The sequence below is a fragment of the Coregonus clupeaformis genome, chromosome 36 (genome assembly GCF_020615455.1).
Source record: "Coregonus clupeaformis isolate EN_2021a chromosome 36, ASM2061545v1, whole genome shotgun sequence".
Taxonomy (NCBI): Eukaryota; Metazoa; Chordata; class Actinopteri; order Salmoniformes; family Salmonidae; genus Coregonus; species Coregonus clupeaformis.
In genome coordinates, this window is record NC_059227.1 from 25690246 (window position 1) to 25713399 (window position 23154).

At 42.8% G+C, this 23154-nt stretch overlaps 1 protein-coding gene across 3 annotated transcripts in view; it reads left to right on the forward strand.

The window, feature by feature from the left end:
* LOC121552601 (serine/threonine-protein phosphatase 2A 56 kDa regulatory subunit gamma isoform) overlaps positions 1 to 18748 on the forward strand; it is a 33896-nt gene extending 15148 nt beyond the window's left edge. For all 3 annotated transcript variants that reach the window (XM_041865559.1, XM_041865560.1, XM_041865561.2), the window contains 13 exons: positions 8369 to 8568; positions 11315 to 11425; positions 11515 to 11607; positions 11746 to 11876; positions 12043 to 12102; positions 12211 to 12319; positions 12524 to 12577; positions 12785 to 12955; positions 13053 to 13180; positions 13348 to 13449; positions 13571 to 13643; positions 14018 to 14131; positions 15559 to 18748. In XM_041865559.1, coding sequence (XP_041721493.1) covers positions 8369 to 8568; positions 11315 to 11425; positions 11515 to 11607; positions 11746 to 11876; positions 12043 to 12102; positions 12211 to 12319; positions 12524 to 12577; positions 12785 to 12955; positions 13053 to 13180; positions 13348 to 13449; positions 13571 to 13643; positions 14018 to 14131; positions 15559 to 15693 — 1481 coding nt within the window. In that variant the 3' untranslated portion in view covers positions 15694 to 18748. The remainder of the gene's footprint in view (positions 1 to 8368; positions 8569 to 11314; positions 11426 to 11514; positions 11608 to 11745; positions 11877 to 12042; positions 12103 to 12210; positions 12320 to 12523; positions 12578 to 12784; positions 12956 to 13052; positions 13181 to 13347; positions 13450 to 13570; positions 13644 to 14017; positions 14132 to 15558) is intronic.
* The last annotated feature ends 4406 nt before the right edge of the window (positions 18749 to 23154 follow it).

Sequence of the window (23154 nt, forward strand, 5' to 3'; positions counted from 1 at the left end):
ATAATCTGAAACGCAACCAAAACTAGCTTTAAATGCATCCAACAAGTTTGTAGAGTCACAAGCTTGATGTAGTTAGTCATTGTGTGCAAGGAATATGGGACCAAATAATACACTTTTGACTACTTTAATAAAGGTGAAATGTTTCCAAATACTTATGACTTCTTCAAATGGGGGACTAGATATATAAAGTGCTTTGGTTTCTAAACGGTAAAGCAGTTATGTATAAAAATCCTAAATGCTGGGTTTTTTAGAGCCATATTAAAATATTAGCGTCACTGTCCAAATACATACATAGGGTAGTGTAGATGCCTCCCTCAGCCTTGATATCCATTAACTGCTTGTTTTGTGTGTGTGAGAAGCATAATGAACAGAACAGGGTTCCATCTTGGATAACTGTCATGGCACTGTATCGAACTCAAGACCGCATTATTATTATTATTATTATTATTATTATTATTATAATAATATGCCATTTAGCAGACGCTTTTATCCAAAGCGACTTATAGTCATGCGTGCATACTTTTTTGTGTGTGGGTGGTCCCGGGGATCAAACCCACTACCTTGGCGTTACAAGCACCGTGCTCTACCAGCTGTGCTACAGAGGACCATTATCCCTATGAGCTAAAGCCAAGGCATTTTAGTTATGGAGCTCAAATGTATCTTCAAGTCTCAGCTAGCCAGGCATGGTTAGGCTACCCATCATGCGAGCGTAGTTTGGCCAAAAACTCACAAAAACATAAACCAACAGCAATACCCAGGGAAGATATCTGAGGGATTAGAATTGTCATCTGGGGCTGTATGTATCAAGTGCTGATCTAGCATTGTGTCCCACTGTCCATACATTATGATCTAAAAGGCACAACTGATCCTGGATCAGCACTCCTACTCTGAGATGCTTGATACCTACAGCCCCTGGTCTCTCTCCTGTCTCAGTGGTGATGTACAGATAGAAGCAGTCAGGTACAGGTAGGTCAGTAAAGCACTAAGCTCCAGGATCTAGGCCTACACTGAGACGTTGCAAAAAAATTAATGAAAGGCAGTCATTTCATAAAGAAAAAAACATTTGTGTACTTGAACAGGTTAAAAGCAACATTCTGAGTGGTTTACCAGAATGCACTGTCTGAGGCCACGAGAGACCCATGTTAGACTGCATCTGTCTCCTTTGCAGATTGGAATGGTTGTGTAGTGTATGAGGCTGCTTTGTTCTAAACATTGATTTCTGTCCGGCTGTTTTGTGGTCTGTCATCACATGCGCAGTGCACACAAGGACAGAAGGCTGCTGCTCGGCAATGATGAGTGTGCAATAGCTAGCTATCTACGCGAGTGAGCATTCATCCAGGAGACTGATAATGAGTGGTTATTTGGAAGTTAATGGTTTTATGGTGGCTGTCACACTCTGTTCTCCTGGAGCATGATTGAAAGCATTTACATTTTGTATTCGTTCATTTACATTTTAGTCATTTAGCAGACGCTCTTATCCAGAGCGACTTACAGTTAGTGAGTGCATACATTTTTTTTTTTTCATACCCCGGTGGGAATCGAACCCACAACCCTGGCGTTGCAAACGCCATGCTCTACCAACTGAGCTACATCCCTGCCGGCCATTCCCTCCCCTACCCTAGACGACGCTGGGCCAATTGTGCGCCGCCCCATGGGTCTCCCGGTCACGGCCGGCTACGACAGAGCCTGGATTCGAACCAGGATCTCTAGTGGCACAGCTAGCACTGCGATGCAGTGCCTTAGACCACTGCGCCGCTCGGGAAAACCACGTTCAGCAGGCACTGTTGTCAGGAGTGACTCAGTGTCTTAGACTGCTTTCTATTAAACTATCAATCACTCATTCCTGTTATGTGCATGTTATTTTACACTTTTTTTAGGAAGCTGCCCCCCCCCCCCTCCCCCCTCCCTTCACATTTCTTATGTATCTGCTGCTCAACCTCCCCCTTCACATTTCTCTCTTTACTCACCCTCTTCTGAACCCTCAACCAATTGGATCAACATGATGATGTAGCCTATGTTTCTGCCTCATATTTCTGAACAGCAGAAATAAAAACCCAGTGTCTATTTGAGTTAACTTTCCAAAAGTAAATGCATTTTGTAGGGTGATTTAGGCTACAACCTTCTGTCTGTTCTAACTAAGGCTATTGCAGTAGCACAAGAAAGACGAAGTCTACACATTGCATTGGGGCAAAACAATATGCGTTTTAACCACAAGTGTTGTAGATTAGGGCTGGGAATTGCCAGGGACCTCACGATACGATGTTATCATGATACTAGGTTGCTGGTACAATGTGTTGCGATTCGCTACCACAATTTTGTGTTTTGATGTTCCAAACACATTGCTCTCAGTATGTCTGCTGCAGAGAAATGAGAGCATAAGAACTAGTTTTGATCAGTCAGGGAAATAAAAGTGCTGAAAACAACATGTTGGCTCACAATTAAAAAAGGTGGAGAACAAGCTATAGGATGAAAAATACCAGAGTTGTGGTGCAGGTACAGCTGACTAGCGCTAGCTAATGCTACCTACAGTAGAATGATTCTTATTTTATTTTTTATCGTTACTTGGAGTCAAATCATTATAATATTGTCCCAAAATAATATCACTATGTAACTAGCGATTTTATTTTTTTCCCCATCGCTATTTTATATTTGTGATGTGATCTGTATACACCTTTTCAACTGTCAAAACAATAACACGTTCTATACGCATGCACAACGAAGAGGTTCCCCAGTAAACATCCGGCCCTCCAGCGTGCCATAATTGCTAGATAGCTAGTTGGCTAGCTAGCAAAAAAAGTTTGTTCTGTTTTTTTGGTTGGATCAAGAGATACGAACGACTTATATAAACACATTGACTTGATACCAGATCCACTAAACAAAATCAGACAACGTTTATTTCACGTATATTCTCTGTTTGCGATGGTGTTGCATTTGGTTAGCACAGCAAATAACACCACAGAGTGTGACGTGAAGGTAGAGCCAGCAGTGTAACTACAGTGGGGGGAAAAAAGTATTTAGTCAGCCACCAATTGTGCAAGTTCTCCCACTTAAAAAGATGAGAGGCCTGTAATTTTCATCATAGGTACACGTCAACTATGACAGACAAAATGAGAAAAAAAAATCCAGAAAATCACATTGTAGGATTTTTAATGAATTTATTTGCGAAAATAAGTATTTGGTCAATAACAAAAGTCTCACGATACATGGCCCCATTCATTCTTTCCTTTACACGGATCAGTCGTCCTGGTCCCTTTGCAGAAAAACAGCCCCAAAGCATGATGTTTCCACCCCCATGCTTCACAGTAGGTATGGTGTTCTTTGGATGCAACTCAGCATTCTTTGTCCTCCAAACACGACGAGTTGAGTTTTTACCAAAAAGTTCTATTTTGGTTTCATCTGACCATATGACATTCTCCCAATCCTCTTCTGGATCATCCAAATGCACTCTAGCAAACTTCAGACGGGCCTGGACATGTACTGGCTTAAGCAGGGGGGACACGTCTGGCACTGCAGGATTTGAGTCCCTGGCGGCGTAGTGTGTTACTGATGGTAGGCTTTGTTACTTTGGTCCCAGCTCTCTGCAGGTCATTCACTAGGTCCCCCCGTGTGGTTCTGGGATTTTTGCTCACCGTTCTTGTGATCATTTTGACCCCACAGGGTGAGATCTTGCGTGGAGCCCCAGATCGAGGGGAGATTATCAGTGGTCTTGTATGTCTTCCATTTCCTAATAATTGCTCCCACAGTAGATTTCTTCAAACCAAGCTGCTTACCTATTGCAGATTCAGTCTTCCCAGCCTGGTGCAGGTCTACAATTTTGTTTCTGGTGTCCTTTGACAGCTCTTTGGTCTTGGCCATAGTGGAGTTTGGAGTGTGACTGTTTGAGGTTGTGGACAGGTGTCTTTTATACTGATAACAAGTTCAAACAGGTGCCATTAATACAGGTAACGAGTGGAGGACAGAGGCGCCTCTTAAAGAAGAAGTTACAGGTCTGTGAGAGCCAGAAATCTTGCTTGTTTGTAGGTGACCAAATACTTATTTTCCACCATAATTTGCAAATAAATTCATTAAAAATCCTACAATGTGATTTTCTGGAGAAAAAAAATCTCAATTTGTCTGTCATAGTTGACGTGTACCTATGATGAAAATTGCAGGCCTCTCTCATCTTTTTAAGTGGGAGAACATGCACAATTGGTGGCTGACTAAATACTTTTTTCCCCCACTGTATGTAGCTAGCATTATGAGTCCAGTGTTTGACGGCCACATTGTTTACATCAAAAGTTAGCGAGCAGCAGTAAATACCCCACTCAACCCCTCATCAATCTGTCACTCAGCTCTTCGTCTGCTTCCTCCAAAACACAACTATATTTTACCCAGGTGTTTTTCCCACTTAGTTTCTATTAACACTAGAAAAGCCTGGCATCTTTGTCAGTGTTGCCAACTCCTCAGTAAGGAAAGTAGCTATTGGCTGTCCTAAAAGTCGCTAGAAATCGCTAAATGACGTCATCACCTAATTTGCATAATTGGCCATGTGCATGTAATTGTGATGGACGCTCTAAGAGAGAGGAATAACGTTGTGGGAGAGACGAAGTGAGTAAAAAACACCCTACATTTACATCCCGCCCTGAAAATAAGCCAGGGCGGGATCAGCCAGTGGCGGCTTCCCACATGCGTGATTCATTTGCAGTCTGGACGCGGAGGGGTGAACATCTCCTGCTCTGACTGCAGCTGGGAGGGACTGCTGCGTGAGGACTGGGCCGCCTGTGAGTGCTTTGGGACGGGGGTAACAAAGCACCCGCTGCTCGTTGAGAAGAGTAAGAACGATACGTGCTTTCACGTCAGTCTCCAATAACACCAGAAAAAGTCACTAGTCGCTTTTTTGAAAATGTGTCGCTAGAGGGGTCTGAACTCGCTAAATATAGCGACAGTCGCTAAATTGGCAACACTGCTCTTTGTTTTATCGACCACCTTATGAGACCTAGCTAGTGGTTTGTTTACAGTAAAGCTAGACTATACAGATGCTAGCACTGACACCTTGTGGTGATCATTTTGAACTGCATATCATAACACCAGGATGGTACATAACATTAAGTTTATTTGAAGCAACATTTGGCGATTGTATATAGAAATTTAATCAAATTAACCTTAAAATATTCCTTTCTGTGCACACCCTCATGATTGTGGTATTTGCTAATGTCTCTCTCCTGTGCGTGTCATCCTTAAGGCCTACATTCATTACGAGGGTAGGGCTAGCTGCAGATTGTAACAGAGTCTCAATGTCTGTGTCCAGTTGAATTTAGAAAATGCTCTGTTATAAAATGTATTTGTTTTTGCGCCGTGAAGTAATCCAACAATGTATACGCCGCAATCTTGTCTATTTTAAATGTTCACTCATTGATCAAGACCTGTGGGTCCACCCCAAAGTGCCGCATTTCATGACACTCACCTGTCTCTTACAATGAGAGAAGGTTTGAAATAGACAAGATGGCGGCTTACACATTGTTGGATTACTTCATGGAGCAAAATATTTATTTATTTTATTAGCAGAGCATTTTCTAAGTTCAAATGGGCCCCCTGCAACTGGACATGGACATTGAGACTCCTGTTTCGTGAAATAAGATAGTATCGGCAATACAAGGTTAGTTAAATCTCTGGCAACGTTTTGTATAGGCAAACCTGTAACTCCCAGTATAATGGCGACCAACATTTTTGGGTTTAATCAGATCTGGTGTTACAATCTGTAGCTAGGGTAGGGCTTTCACTAATACATTTCATGACTGCATGTAGAGTAGTTGTAGAAGTCAAATCTGGTATCCTTCAACATGGTTAGCCTCAATTGTCTAATGAAAAAGGAAAAAAAAACACTCATTTTACCAGTATGAGCCTTTTCTTTTCTTTCAAGTTATCATCAAATGATTCCCACACAAGTTACCTCAGATGTGAGTGCTTTTACTACTTCTAATAGTATCATTTCAAATGGAGAAAACTTGTCAAATAAATGTAAACAATGTGTGAGAATTGACTAATCCTGTTTCAGTATGGAAATGACAAGCCACATGCATTGGACATGCCCACAAGGCCAATACTAATCCCATCATATGTCTGAATTGGGCATGCATGCCATAAATAATCTCTCATCCACTGTAAGCAATGGAACCAAAAGGGTAGTGCATGGATAGTGGTGGCAAGAGAGAAATACCCTGGAGAGTGACCACAGTGAAGGGTCACTTTTACAGCAGCTCACCTCCGCTACAGTCATTAACCTTTCACCACCTCCTAAGCCGCCGACAGTATAACTCAGCCACCGACTGTGATCTGAGTCAATGTAGCAGAATTAAATATACCCGCAAAATTAATTGTTGGAGCTAGATTTACTCAGTTCAGTCTGCTCTGCTGGCTGCTGAGGTTGATGCGGAGAAGGAGGAAGTGAGTGTAGTAGAGGGGTAAGTGTGTAGCACGTGAGCTAGTTTACAGGTGAGTGCTAGGCTCTTTCTCTATTCGTCCTTCCTCGATTCCTTGCCGCCGCCTCCTCAACCCATTGTAGAAGAAAGTCAGAGGGGAGGAACCTTTTACCTTCTCCTCCAATACAGTTGTGATACAATACAGGTGAGGAATCAAGGAAAGACAAAGTGAGACAAAGCCCTAGTAGCCATCGTGTGGGGATGTCACCCGCCCTGAGACCTAAAGTACTGTTATCCTAGCCCAACCAAGATCATGGTTTTGGTAGGATAATGGATGCTGCTTTTTGGGTGTTATCCTAGCCCAACCAAGATCATGAATTTGGTAGGATAATGGACGCTGCTTTGCGGGTGTTATCCTAGCCCAACCAAGATCATGAATTTGGTAGGATAATGGACGCTGCTTTGCGGGTATAAAGTGCTGTTGTGGACAGGGGTTGCATCCCAGGTCAGCCATACAGGGATTGTTACACCCACACCAATGATCAAGGAGATCAGCTGCACATCTGTGCAATTTCATCAGATAAAATGAGTGACAACCAAATTAAACCGACAAACAGGGAATGTTAATTGACCATAAAATACACTATACTTAATTCAAAGAATCAACACTTTATTTCATATAATGCAAAGAACACCTATGTAAATGGTTAGTTGGTTTATACATCACCTTACTCCAAAACAAGATCATTTTAATAGTTAAATTCTCTTTTACAATTAATAAGCAGAATGTCAGGTGTTAGGGCTGGGCTGGAACAGAAACCTGCACACCCAGTATCTATATCTCTAGGAGCAAGGTAGGCCATGAATGTTCTAAGCCTATGCATTGTTACTTTAACAGTTCTTGTATTCCTACAACAAATTCTAACAGTAAACCAGTAGCATATAACCCATTGGAGATCTAGCCTTCTTGTCTCTTCAGGACTTGGGACTTTCATTGGGACCTTCATCCGCAGACAGGGTTTAGCAGCTTTCACAGGTCTCTGTAACTGAGGTTAAGAAACACAGAAATTAGACTGGAACTTGCTTTATTATTCTCAAGTGAGATATATGTATGTAATGTAATGTAATGTATGTATTGTTGATATTTCGCAATATTTTTTGTTATATCTTTGGGACTGGAAATGTGTTAATTATCTAGCTTAGCTACTAGCTATGTAGTTAATATTGTTTTTAGCATATAAAGCTGTTTGTCATTAACTAATATTGGATGGCTGTCTATCCTATTTATATGTAGCTAGCTAATGTTACCTAGAATAGATGGTTAACTTGATAAAGAACTTACCTGTTTGCTACACGTCATCCTGGCGCCGCCACCTCCTGCTGCTAACGTTACTATCCAATGGAGGCACTACATCCTGCTGCGATGCTTCTTTGGGAAATCTATCAACTTTAATTTTGAAAAAATAGATTCCTTCCCGGTCGTAAGGACCATCCCACCCGTGAATAAAATGGTCAAATGCAAATGTTGTCCTTGAAAACAACTAGACTAAGTTAGCTAGCTGTTTACAGCTGCGATGGAACAGCTGTTGTTTACAGACCGGAAGTTATTTGGGTTCCAGGGATCACTTCCGCTCCTCCTCAAAAAGCAATTTAAAAAGGTGTACAGTTATGCTGCCATATCGTGGCCTTAGCTGCTGAAAAATAACACTTACTTTGACTGCTTGTCTGCCCCCTGCTTTGACAATGTTTACAATGATGGTGAAAAAAGAACATTGCTATTTAGACTACCTGTCTGTGTCTTTCTTGTGTTTTGATATGCTGCCTTTAGCTTGCCTAAAGGTTATTTAGCCTACAGCTTGTGCTGCAAATGTGTTTTTCCGGCATATTTTGTCAAGCAGTGAAAAGGAATTTCCCTCATGAGGGGAGGACAACGTATGAATCTGACTCTCTCTTTCTCTCTCTCCTCCCAGATGTCCCTCCGGCAGAGCAGGAGAAGCTGTTTGTCCAGAAGCTGCGTCAGTGCTGTGTCCTGTTTGACTTTTTGTCGGATCCTCTGAGCGACCTGAAATGGAAGGAGGTGAAGCGGGCGGCGCTCAGCGAGATGGTGGAGTACATCACCCACAACCGGAACGTCATCACAGAGCCCATCTACCCGGAGGTGGTGCACGTGGTCAGTAGACAGTCACAGTGGACAAGGCCTTGCCTCATGCACTTACAAATTCCTATCATGCCGTTTGTTTCTCCTTCCATGCTGATTGTGTGGTGAACATAGGACTAGTCAAGACGACATTGATACTGTCCTCATACACTTGCTTTTAATGTTCACCAGAGACAACCCAGTGTTTCCCCTAGAGGTCTTGACCTGGGTGTAGGTAGACCTATAAGCCCCTCATACAAACAAATATTTTGTGCATGGTTCTCTGCCTTTATTGACGTCATAACCCTGCCATCCTCAAACAATCACAAAAGCCATAAACCATTTCAATCAATTGAGAGAAGCTTTCAAATCCCACAAAGTTTCCACATTTGTTTTTGTTTTTGTCGAGGTTGCCTGTGGCAGATTATTTCAGTTCTAGTTAATGTTGTATTTTAGTTCCTGAGGCATAGGCACTCTCCATTCCTTATCAGATTAACTGTGTGTGAACCCAGGGCATAAAGCAACTGCTTAAAAAAAAATAAGTGTTTTATTTAACGAGACAAGTCAGTTAAGAACAGATTCTTCATGATATTATTATTACTTGTCATTTAGAAGACGCTCTTATCCAGAGCGACTTACAGTTAGTGAGTGCATACATTTATTTTATTTACAATGACGGCCTACCCCGGCCAAACCAGACGACGCTGGGCCAATTGTGCGCCTCCATTTGGGACTCCCAATCACGGCCTGTGATACAGCCTGGAATCGAACCAGGGTCTGTAGTGAGGCCTCTAGCACTGAGATGCAGCGCCTCAGACAGCTGCGCCACTCGGGGGAGCCCCTAAATGTAAATTAGTCCATGCTTTAAGGCATCCGCATGCTTCACAGCCGAAACAGTTCACAACAGTTTGTGCATATATTATGGATACTTTTGTTTTTGTTTGTTTTGGACTTCGGTGAGGGTTTTTTCGGCTGTTCGGGCACACAAGCCGAGGTTCGGAGCCTTCGTCGGTGATTGGTCAAAAGTAGGGATTCTTCAAAGTCTTTGTCATTCAATGAGAGACAACCTTGTTTTCATGCAACATATTTCATTGAGAAATACTGCACCAAACATCTTAGTTGGATGTAAAATTGCGCGATTAAGATCCACTTGGCAAAAACGTTAATTACAGATTTCTTGAGTTATCGTAGATTAATACTGACTATTTTGAGGAAGTGCATACTGGCTACGGTGTCTCAGAATGGACAAACAGTAGTATTGCTGCTTTTTTCTAGTTTTTCAAGGCAAGGTCTTTTTAAGGGAGTATACGAGCACACTCGTTCGGTTCACCTAGCCGACTTCGGCTAGCCGCCAGCCGAACTGAAGCGTACTGACGCCTTTACATTCACCGGACTTAAAATCTTATCGGTTAGCAGTAGGCCTGTTCTCTACCAGTATTAGCTTGCTAGCTGTTATCAGCCAAAGGCTAGCACTGTGGGCTCAATCTGTTTTAGGCCACATAGTTGACTAAAAATCTAATTGGTGTTCATCATCATCGGTTCACCTACCTCTATAACAGTCTCCACGTTGTCCCCTCAGTTCAGCCCTGGTTAGCAGGTCAGGCAGCCTACTAGCTGTAGCTGAGTGAATGAAATACTGGGTCTGTGTAGTAGTCTAAATGTAAACGAGTCCATTGTGGACATGGCTGCAGATGTGGTGCTGCCTGCCAGCCAGCTCTGAATGAAAGCCTTTGATGTTTATCAAAGCAGGCCTCAATGCTACGCAGGAAACCGAGGATGATCGAGGTGCAAATGTCCCCCTATTCTCCTGATCCTGCCTCTATTTGATCAGTGCAGCAGAAAATGCAAGGCTGCTGCCAAATCCGCATAAAAATATGTTCTTGGTTTACTTTAGTTCTCCCCTTCCTGCCCCCTTCACTTTGAAGTGTTCACTGCTTTTAACATCAAAGTATGGAGAGAGATGGACAAAGTGCACTGTAAAGGGTGTATTCTTTATGGTTATAATAGGCCACGACGGACGGCTCTTTGATAAGTGCACTATTGTTACAGACGTATCAGCTTCAGATTGGTAAAGCGCTCCCTGTTCATATGACTTGGTGGTCCATTAGACTGACAGTTACACACTTTGGGGGGGGGTAAAATGGTTTCTCGGAACGTAAACATTGACAAGCGAGTCACAAGCGAGTGCATGTTGACCTCTGCCTGCCGGGGGTGTGGAGGGATGGAGTGTTCGGAGAGGTGAGAAAAGGCTGTGAGATATAGAGAGATGAGAAAAAAAGCTTCGACCTACATCTACTCTGACAGACGAAGTGATGAAAAGAGAGATGTCTGCTGCTTTATTGGTTGTGGGAGATGGACAGAGTGGTGAAAAGAAAGCAATTATCTAGGCTACTTGTTTTGTTTACAGAGATGGAGAGAGAGGCCTTGTAAATGTCATCTTAAAGGTCCTGTCATTCTTTCCTCTACTCTCTAGTCTGCAGCAGTAGTGGGTTTTGCTTCGTCTTTTGGCTGCATTGACAGAAAAGGTTTTGAAATGTAAAAATGATTACATAAATGAACAAGAAGAAACAGGCTGATGGGTGAAGAGGTCAGATGAACATCTGTACCGTTATCTTCTATTTAGTTTGATACACGATACACATTAATCAAAAGGTCCGTTTTTATGTCAATGTGAAAGTGCCAGAGTTTGTTATAAAGCTGATCTTTGACACCTGTCGGTGATAGCTCTGATGGTAGTAATATGTGGTGTTCTGTTTAGTGACCTGTCTCTGTCCTTCAGTTTGCAGTGAACATGTTCAGGACGTTGCCTCCATCATCCAACCCCACAGGGGCTGAGTTTGACCCGGAGGAGGATGAGCCCACGCTAGAGGCCGCGTGGCCACACCTACAGGTACACACACACACACACACACACGTACATGAATGAACGCACACTGTTTCATACCACTGATGTGTACGCCTCTGCTCCTCTTTCTCCAGCTCGTCTATGAGTTCTTCCTCCGGTTTCTAGAGTCTCCTGACTTTCAACCAAATGTAGCCAAGAAGTATATCGACCAGAAATTTGTAATGCAGGTAAGCACTGGTCCTTTCTTACTGGAAGTAAAGCAACATGGGTTGTGTGTCTGTGTGGGACTGTCTGTGAGTGTGTTTTTCTCTGTGTGTGTGTGTTTTGTGAACAGGTGTTGTAAGGTCACTGTGTTGTCTCCATAGCTATTGGACCTGTTTGACAGTGAAGACCCCAGGGAAAGGGACTTTCTAAAGACAACTCTGCATCGCATCTACGGCAAGTTCCTGGGCCTGAGAGCGTACATCAGGAAACAGATAAATAACATATTTTATAGGTGAGTAAATGGCCCTAATACGGCACTGTAGTCATATGTTGAGTCGTGTCATCATCGGAGACACTTGACATGACGAGTGGCAATGTTTTTAAATGACCATTCATTTCACTGGTCTGTTTCGCTTGGTCTTTTGTCATTTTAATTGAGAACTGTCATTTCTTTGCAGCTTCATTTATGAAACGGAACATCATAACGGAATAGCAGAGTTATTGGAAATATTAGGGAGGTATGTCAAATTGTAATTATTTCCAATAGTTTTTGTGCCTACATTGTTTTGCTGATCACCTGTATTATATTACTGATCACAACCTTTTCTCTTTCTGTCTGTTTGCAGCATAATCAATGGGTTTGCCTTACCGTTGAAAGAGGAGCACAAGATATTCCTGTTGAAAGTGTTGCTGCCTTTACACAAAGTCAAGTCCCTTAGTGTCTATCACCCACAGGTATAGTGTCTAGCCCCATCTCTTAACCCTCCCTTTGGTGTAAACACGTTACTGTTAAAGAAGCCTTAGGCCTACTTTAGAAGAAACCTTTTGATATAGGCCTACAGTGTTATAGGTTGTAATACATGTTAATTCCAGTTGTAGTAAGCGTTGTTGACATAATAGTTGTAGTTAAAATGCTCTTTTGTGTGTCTGTCTTTCTAGCTGGCGTACTGCGTGGTGCAGTTTCTAGAGAAGGACAGCACCCTCACAGAACCGGTAAGACATCTTCCAGTTCGCTGGGCAAATATCACCAGTCCCAATGTGTGAGATTAGTACATTGCTCCAATGCTGGTTCAGTGTTAATGTGCGAACCGTCTTCATAGACAGTGATGGCTCTGTTAAAATACTGGCCAAAGACCCACAGCTCTGTGTGCGACTAGTTAGTGCTGTGTTAATGTATGGCTCTACTCTTCTCTCCTACAGACAGTGATGGCTCTGTTGAAGTACTGGCCAAAGACCCACAGTCCAAAGGAGGTGATGTTCCTCAACGAGCTGGAGGAGATTTTGGACGTCATCGAACCCTCCGAGTTCGTGAAGGTCATGGAGCCCCTCTTCAGACAGCTGGCCAAGTGTGTGTCCAGCCCGCACTTCCAGGTGTGTTTTGTGTTGTTTGCTCAGGTAGTGTGTTGCCCGTGTGTTAGTGGTTATCTGTGCTAAGACGTTACCTGACCAAGCATCCCTCGTGTGTCAGGTGGCAGAGAGAGCGCTGTACTACTGGAACAACGAGTACATCATGAGTCTGATCAGTGACAATGCCGCCAGGATCCTCCCTATCATGTTCCCCTCGCTCTACCGCAACTCCAAGACCCACTGGAACAAGTGAGTCACTCTGCTAACAACTAACTACCACTATGGTGCTGCCTCTCTTTCTGGGTCTCTGTTTACTGCCCTATGATAGGGAAGTGAACAACATATGTTTTATTGTTACGCATTCCTGGGTTCATACGTATTTGTGAGCGTGTCTCTTTGCGTGTCTGTGTGTACAGGACGATCCACGGTCTGATCTACAACGCCCTGAAGCTCTTCATGGAGATGAACCAGAAGCTATTTGACGACTGCACACAGCAGTTCAGAGCAGAGAAGAACAAGTAAGAAGCCTTAACTTATACACACCTTTCTCATAACTATTCATTTATTCACAACGTCCACCCCACGTGTTGCCCATGACTCTGAAATGACTGTTGTTCCCCTGTCGTCGTGTGTGCGTAGAGAGAAGGCCAAGTGGAAAGAGCGAGAAGAAGCGTGGGTGAAGATCGAGAATCTGGCCAAGTCCAACCCTCAGGTGAGCACGAAGCGTCGCTATTTGTCTCTGTGCGTGTTACTTCAGCCCCGGTGTCTATTCCTCTCTCAACCCAGTAGTCCAGCACCTAGTCCCCCACCACACCACAGGACAGAACAGCCCAGGCAGCAACAGATAAATAGATGTACTCTATGGCTGTACTCTGTGTATGGCTCAGAGCCCAAAAACCTCCCAGCAGAACCTGACACACAGCCAAGGCTGGAAATCCTCTCTGACACATCATCATATATTTTGACCAAAAGATCTAAAAAGGTATATTATTATCTTTGGTTCTGGGAGTCCCTCATCACTCTCTTGCTGGGTGTACTTACTGATATCTCATTATAATCCTTCCCGCTTTCTCTCTCCTTGTTTAGTTCCTGGTGTATGTGGACCCGTCAGGCCTGGGTAGTCCCATGGAGACAGACGGACCAATGACGATGGAGGACTTCAACATGCTGAAGAGGACTATAGAGGATGAGGCCACACAGGTACTGTGGGTTTGGAACAGTGTGTGTTCCTTTCCTCTGTCCTCCTCCATGCTGTTACTCAGTGCATTGCATTAGTGTGTGTGTTCACGTGAATGTCCAGAGCACAGTGTCTCCCTCACTGTATGAAATGTAGCACCAGTGTGACATTAGTAGAACTTATCTTGTGGGCCATCTCACACCTTGTTGCAGTTTTAAATGGGTGGAGAGACGGGATATGTGTATGAGCAGTGTAGCACGGGTAGCATGGGCCCTGGTCAAAAGTAGTTCACTACATGGGGAATAGTTTGCAATTTGGGACGCAATCTAGGTTGTAGGTGAAGAACAAGGTCAGGGAGAGGGCTGTGAGTGACGCACTTATTGACAGGATCAGATATAGGCAAGCTCACATTTCAAAGGCAGCGGAGAGCTGACATTAATGAATACTACACCGTACTGTAGTGTACTCCCTACAGCAGTGGTTTTCAACCTGTGGTCTGTGGGTGTATTGCAAGTGGGCCACACATATATTTTAATTTATGTATTTGACGTTTTTTCTTCCAAAATAATGTTTGGAGTATTAATAGTATTATAAGCAATTTTTCATAACTTATCACAATGCACATTGTTTATTATAATAATTATAATAATTATAATAATAGGCCTTTAATTTGTTTTAATTCACCTCTAAAATTTACTAAATTTTCCTGCCAAGATATTTTATTGAAAAATGAAAATGTGACTGCGAGTGATTGTCCTCGAGAGCTTTTGACAGTGATTTGGTAGTCCCCGGAAAAGGTTGGGAACCGCTGCCCTACAATGCACAGCATAGTGTACACTTCATGCAAGACTACTACATGTCTAGAAGGGTTTAGTGATCGCTGATGGATTGGGCTGAGTTAGCGATACAATATGAAGCACTTTGAGTTGAGATCTAGTCAAGGCGTGATGGACCTAGTGAAATGTGCTATTTGTATTTTAGCGGCACTGAGTAGGATGAAGGACTAGAGAATGTTTGTTTCAGGGGGTGAACTCACTCTGGATGTGTAACCGTTCCCTTGTCTCTTGGTGCAGAGGAACCTGTATGGGTGTGGGATCAGTCCAATGCTTTGATTACACCAGGCACTATCTCTAACGATAAACTACCGGAGATCATTCGTTTTCAATGGGGGGAGGAGACACGAGGATACATTCAGTAACTTAATGGTCGGCAACTAAGAATCCCACGTTTATGCAAATTAGCAGCGACCAATAACCAATCAGAGGAGGGTCTCGCTAGCTAGCTTCGACACCGTGCTGGATAGGCTAACAGCCAACGTGAAGTTGTGGTTGCTATTTTGAGAATACACCCAAAAATGGGAGAGCTTGGCAATTTCTTACAATGTTGTAGCTTTTGGTATGAATGGACTATGCGTAACTGTTCTCCCTCTGTTCCTGCCTGTCCCCGATAGCTCCAGAGAAACGAGCGTAAGGAGCGTCCGCTGGTCAGGAGGAAGTCTGAGCTGCCTCAGGACATTTCCACCGTCAAAGCCCTGGAGACGCACCGGAGGGCCGAGGACATGGTCACACCACACGACGGCCACTAGAGACCCCACACACACAGTACAGTCCGATGCACACTGACGGACACAATAGGACGGATGGACATGACGGACGGACCAGCACCCAAAGGCCCAGAACAGTCCAGCACAGAAGAGAACAGAATGACCTGGCTGAAAAAAAAAAGCTGCAGCTCAAACCAAATCAGCACAACTCTACTTTGCCCAGTCCAACTATGACAATTGCTCCCCAGTCCACTCCAGCCCTGCGCAACAGATGTCAATGGCACATGACATTATGGCATTATGGCATGACCAAACATGACATTGTTTCTCTCGCCCCCACCTCCTTATCCTTCTCTCTGTCCCGCTCTCGCTGTCTTGTAAAAGCGCTCCAGGGTGCAGTGGTGCCCCCTTCTGGTAATTTCTCTCAGGTCTTCTTTTCTTGTTTTTATTTGTTGGTTTGTTTCTGTCGTTCTTTTTCTCTCATTCAAGATGTCATGTGTTTTGGCAATAGGACTGGCAGACAGACATGTATTATAGGCGCATACTGTACGTAATGGGCGGAGGAAGAAGCAGCTTGGTAGGGGAACACTTTCTCTCTTCTTTTCTTTCTATCTCTCTCTACTTGAGCATAGAAAGGAAAGCACCGCACTTCTTCCTCGGAGCCCCATTACAGCTACTATTGCCATGAGCTTTACCTTTCTCTCTCTCTCTATGTATTTTTCTTTGTTCTGCTATGACTGATTTAATAGGAGGGGAAGCATTGGGGACAGTCAGCGGACTGTGTCTGTTGGTCAACAGACGTTGTAATAAAGTTTTGTGGATCTAAATGTGCTGGCCTGAGGAAGGTTGAGGCTGAGGGACAGGAGGGGGTTCTTCTGTCCTCTACTGGACGTCTGCTGGTCTGTACAAACCTAGTTTGGTGCCAACTTCACTTTCTTTCTTTTTTGCTTATCCCCCCCTTTATTTTATCTGTATGATATTGTAGGCAATAAGTTGACCCAGGTTGCAGTGTGTTTGGGTTGTTCACACAATGGTCAATGGTTTCTAAGCCCGAGGACACAGCACATTCATGGTTTTCTGGATCCATTGAAGTTTACTGTCCATGTAAACACGAAAGACAGACTCGTCCATCTGTGCACTTCACAATCCCTATCAGTCTTTCAGTCTTCATTAATAATCAGTATTGATCAATATTATCCAACTCCTGTCATGTTATTGTTGTGAAAACTTCAAGGTCTAGTTTTGTAGTTCAGTGTTTACAGACTCCCATTTGAGTTTTAGGATGTGAGTGGGACAAGAGGAACTAAACTGGGCTACACACAGAGGAATACTCATCGCTGGTTTTTCTAATCTTCATAACCAAGACCCCTTTCTTTTTGATGTTGCTGCTATGTGTTAGCAAGTAGTAGCCTAGTTCAGTCATAAAGACCATTCTGTCTGGAGAAACTGAGTTGAATTTGAACACAAGCCTTTCTTTTCATAGTGCCTTTATTGTACAAGGGGGGACATCATCCTAAACTGAGAAAGAATAGAATAGCAACGTTATCTGAATGCCAAACCATGTTAAATTTATCATTAGCTTCCCAACAGACTAGAGAGACGCGTCAAAACACACCGAGAAACACACACTGCCCTAGAATATTCCGTATTTATTTACATCCGTGTCGAGTGTAAAACGCGTACGAGCTGTTTAACTAGAGTTACATGCCTTGTTAAATCTACAAAGCAGATGATGGTGGTTAAGCTAGAGAGGAGTGGAGTAGTCTCAATGACTTAACATAGAAGCACTTCCTGATTTAAAACTTGGAAGAATAAAAAGATCCAAAATGAGTTGAAATCAGTCATGCTATCTGGTCTGCTCGGTTCTGTCAGTTCCTCTGTGTGCCTGATAAATAACGTGTATAGAAGGATGCTTCCCAATAACCTCTTATTCCCTGTTCCATTTAGGTTCTGTCCCAAATGGCATCTTATTCCCCTATAGACCGTGGTCAAAAGTAGTGCACAAAATATAGGAAATAATGTGCCATTTGAGACGCTGCCAAGAGTATTGATGTGTCTGTTGCAGTACCATTGTTTGAGCCCACAGACAGACAAGGACTCTGGCTGTATCCCTGTAGAGAAGCTCACTATTCAGGTGGTGCTGCTTTGTATGTGAGACACTGCTTCTGGATGCTTGCAAGGTCTCTTCCTTTGCCTGCAAAAACTCTTGTCGATGTTCAGATTGAATGTGCAAATTGTAAATATACTACAATTACTACCATGGTCACGTTTTGCTGTTTCTTTTTTGATTATTTTATTTCTTAAAGAATAACATTCACCAATTTATGCCATCCCCTCCCACTCCAACTATTCTGCTGTAAATTGACTAAAAGGAAGTCTAGAGTGCCTTTTTATAGATGGCACAAACAACTGGATGGCACCAGGGTTGTGGTCAATTCAATTATACAATTTCATAAATTAGGAAGTAAACTTAAATTTCAATTCATTGCTTCTCAAAGGGGAGACTTGGCTCTTCAGTTGACTTCCTGAATTGACAATGTAAATAGAATGGAGTCCATCCCTGACTGTTCCCAATGTCCTGAGAACAGAGGACATCACATTGGTGACTGTTGTTCTTCATCAAATGGCTTTAATATTATAGCTTCTTTGGAGCCCTCTTTATTTTACATAAGCTTATGTTTTGTTTTTCTTTCAAAAGAATAATACTGCAAGTGTCCTTTTAGTATACATCCTGTACTAAATGGCTTCATCTACTATTGTACATATAATGTACTTTTATTTTATGTTCTGTCTATTATTAAATGGTAAATTCCATATTTCGTACATTTGTACAGGAAACGAAGGTTATTAGCTACTGCAGACATTTGGGATGTGGCACAGACTACAACACGTAACTATTTTGGATTTAGAACCGTTAAGAATTTGGATTCTAATATTTTCTATTGATTTGTAATTCAAAATTGTTTGTTTCAGCATTTTAAAAAAAAGTATGTGAAGAGATCCAACATACATGAGCTTTTTGTGAGCGCTTTTATCCAAAACCAGCGGTGTACATCTACCTATATATAGTAAATAAAGACGTGTTTTTATATTTTCATCCAAGAACAGCCATTGAGTGTTTTCATGATTTGCCTCATTCCTCCTTGACTAGCCTCTGAAGCCCACGAGACAAGATCTGAAAGGAGGCCACGGGAGACTACTCCTTGACGGATTGCATCTCCTATCCCTCTTATTTAGTTCTGTATCTGTGGACACCGATCACTTATCAAGGGTTCAGACTCAAATCTCCGTCACTCAGAATCTGGAGATGACCTTTTTCTCTACACCACAACACATCAACCCTGAGAGAATATTTACAAGTCAAACACCAGACTCGCCTACCATTTAGAATGAACCCATGTGTAGGATGTTTGCCTGCAGTCATGTTATTAGCATTTGACACCCTTATAGTGTCTTATAATCAAATTCACGGGCATGTATGCTATACTGGTATGAGGACATTGGAATGTAGGCAATAATTCTCACTATCTTAAAAAATATATATTACACCACCTACAATTTCTCGAAGCAAGCAAGCATTTTCCAAGCATTGAAACGGCCCAGGATCAAGCTCCTAGACTAGAGCTTCCTATTGTAACCCTCTGCTACCATCTTGTGGTTTAAAACGGTCACTTTAACACTGAGCTTCGGAAATCAAATACAAGTAATCTTTAGATCATAGTGACATTCTGAAGAGATTTGCTAGTCTGGCATTTGTCGTACTATACAAGAGGCCAGTTGCATAAAACTGATTCAATGGAGCATACAGGAAGGGCCTGTTATTGTTTTGACATACTAGACTAATTTCAGTTAGCCTGTTGCATAAATGGGATGACCTACTGACTGTTAGAGGGCTTAGTCAAAGTCTCGGGGCTACACAACTGAATCAGATCAGGGTACAACCAAGTACTCTGTTGAGATTAGTCCAGATTAAGGTGTTCACTCACATTGGGCAAGAGGTCTCTGGTTAGTTTGACGGTCTCTCTGCGATATTATGTATGATGTGATCAAACAGGCTACCTTCCAATGTCCATAGCATAGCACTTATTGTGTATTTGATATACAGTGAACAACGGAAATTTGTCACCCAGCCCAGGATTTGAACCGGCGACCTTTTGCTTACAGGTCCACCTCCTTAGCTTTTGGGCTAGTATGGATATATGACCAGAACCTCAGAACACCATTTCCTAACCTTGAGGCAAAACCTCTACCTCTTCGCTGTTATCTACCAATATAACCACATAGATGAGGTAAGTGTAGGCTATTTCTGTGCTGTGTTGTCTCTGTGCACTCTCGGAGGTGGTGTAGTGAGCCAATTGGCTACACGGTGCCAGCTCCTGACTTAATAGGTTGTTTTAGGGTCATGCAGTTCTCCAGCCACTTAGAGAGCAGACAGGGCTGACTTTCATGTGGCGGCCGCTACCCTGTGTCTAGCACCCCTGCCCTGTCCTCACACCATCCATCCAATGGACCAACACACTCAGCCACACAGGGAATCATATCTATAATTATTATGCTCACTCAAACCCATGATCATTATCAGGATGATAATAATGATTATTGTGATGGTTATGATTGACAAATACAGTAATTCTTTATTTTGTTTTCTGGTCTGTATTGTGTAGGGTGATGACTCGTGTGTATGTCTGTAGAGTCGTTGTCTATAGACAGTGTGGATCACTCCCAGTTAGAACAACATTAGGCATAGGCGAACCTCAGAGAGGCGAACCTCAGTCTCTGTGGTCATGCCAACTACATTAGGTTCAGTTTTCTCCCAGTATTTAATTCAGTTTAGCTTTTGCATGTTTCGTTATATAACAAATCGTTTTAGGTTAGCAGGGAAAAGGGAATCAATGGTCAACTTCTAAGAACTATTCATCTGTGTCATAATCATTATTTTATGTAAGTGAATAGTGTCCCCGTTTTGACCCTTTTGGAGGTGTTTATTATAAACAAATAATTAGCTTTATCATCGACACATTGCTTCCCATTTATCCCAAAACAAATGTTCTCTGAGGAATCTGAGATGTAGAAAATAAGTAAACGGCTGGTTGTCTAATGGTTATCTCTCTCTCTCTCTCCCCCTGTAGTTTATCTCCCTTTTTCCTCTCTCGCTCTTTCTATCTTTCTTTCTCTCTGTCTCTCAGACGAGGTCGTTGAAGTCGCTGAATGTTTTTGCCGACAGCTATAGCGTTTTGTTTAGGCTACCAGGGATTTCCAGAAAGGATAACGTACTTGTTATGTGCCTGTTCTCCTGTATACCTCCCTCTACCTTCAGTGTTCAATTGTACCGCTGCAGCGCTATCCCAGGTCTCTGTATACAAAGACATCTTGTCACGACCGGATGGTGTCAGCTCTTATTGCCATGGGAACACGGCTCTGAACTTTTAAGCATCGACTCCATTGTGATTGCGTCCAATCATATTTGAGGAAACGCATTCGACAGTGAGCATTACTTTCGTTGCAATGGCTCTGTGTGTGTGTGTGTATCTGTGTGCGCGTGCGTGCGCCTGTGTGTGTTCCTCTCCCAGCTCTCCATGACTCAGCACCCCTCTCCAGCAGTCTGTAGATGAATGGGATAGGGAAGGGGCACGGAGGGGGCCAGCTACCCAGGAAGGAGTTACTGAGAATCAGGAAACTGACTCACTGCCATGGATGTCTGGAGCAGCAGTGATGTGACTCCCTCTTGTTTAATTATCTGTCTATATCTCAGTCTCTGTCCTCAGCTGTGCTGCTTCTTAGAGAGGGATGTGTTTGTTTTCCCTGACTTACTTTCTGTCTGTTCCCTCAGTCATCATGGGACCATGCGATCCATTCACTCAGTCATCCACCACCAAAACAGCTCTCTCTGTGGTCAGCACACTGACTGGAGTGGTGTGGCATGGGGCAGGGAGGGTGAGAGATTTGGCAGACAGACTGAAGGAGGGGGAGGAAGAGAGGGCTGGAAAAGGAAAGAATGAGAAGGAGATAAAGTAGGAGAGTGAGAGAAAGAGGGAGATGTGAATGGGGGGGTAGAGCAATATCAATATATAAGGAGAGGGAGAGTGTAAATGAGTGGCTTAAGGGACATACCTAGTTTAGGATTTGCTACCTCACCCTGTGGTGCTCTACATTTACATTTACATTTTAGTCATTTAGCAGACGCTCTTATCCAGAGCGACTTACAGGAGCAATTAGGGTTAAGTGCCTTGCTCAAGGGCACATTTACGTCATTTAGCAGACGCTCTTATCCAGAGCGACTCACAAATTGGTGCATTCACCCTATAGCCAGTGGGATAACCACTTTACAATGCTCTCTTGCTTTAATAAATTAACACATTTGTCAGAGAACATAAAAAATAGCCTGGAAAAAACTAAATAATAACCGTCCTTACTGGTGCAGGAGCAAGGTCCTGTGTGTCTCTCAGCTCAGGGGTTATATATGTAGCCTCCAATTCATGAAACACACTTTCAATTGACCCTGAAGAAAACAATTAAAAGAAAGTGGGAGGGAGGTGGGGTGGAGAGAATGAGAGAGAGAGAGGCAACATTGACTTAACATGAGTATCAACAGAGTGGGTGGAGTCGAGCCAACGTCCCTCTCTCACCCTGTCCGAGGCCACAATGGGACAACAACCTCGAGACTGGCTTTTGGTCCAGTCTACATGTAGATAACCATAACACAAGATGTCTGCTGAAGCTCCTGAAATCAGTCACACCTTATCATAGCTTCAAAGTCTCCTTCTTTGTCTCCATATTGAATAAAAGAGGCTGTAAATTCAGAAATAGGCTCAAAGCATTATTATTCAGACTTAGACTTCAGTAGCCTACTGTATTTCAATTAACTATGCCTTTAACAAATAAATGCATTTCCTGCTGAAAACCCCCCAGCATAGACCAACCTAAATTTCAAGCTGATCCATGCTGGTCTATGCTGGTAAAGCTAGTCTGACCTGTATGGTCTAGCTGGTGTCGTGACGTGACTTTCATAATTGTGATGACTATTATTTATCGAGTAATTACCTGCTATGTTTAATTGTTACTAGATCAAATTAATCATGTAACAATTAACTCATTAGGAATTTGGGCCACCACGGGAAAAGTTGTTTAACGAGTTACCGTTTCCCGAATTAACTCTAAAGATATCTAGATATCTCTTGTCATTTAACAGTAGTTTATTAACAATTTACCTCATATCAGTCTCATTCTGAAAGTTGTAGGCTCTTTAAGTCTGCACGAACCCGGGTCTTACTGATCATTCCGTACCACACAAATGTATTTATTTATTTACTAACTAATAAAAAATGATAACACAAGATACAAACACGTACGCGGTATAGGTAGGGATTAGAAACTTAATATAATGAAAACGGGTCCCTAGCGGACGAACACAATATGACACTTGTTACAAAAGATGGCGAGTTAAAGAGAGCGAGAGAGAGAGAAAACACTTGGATACACATGGACCTACGCTCACAGTAATCC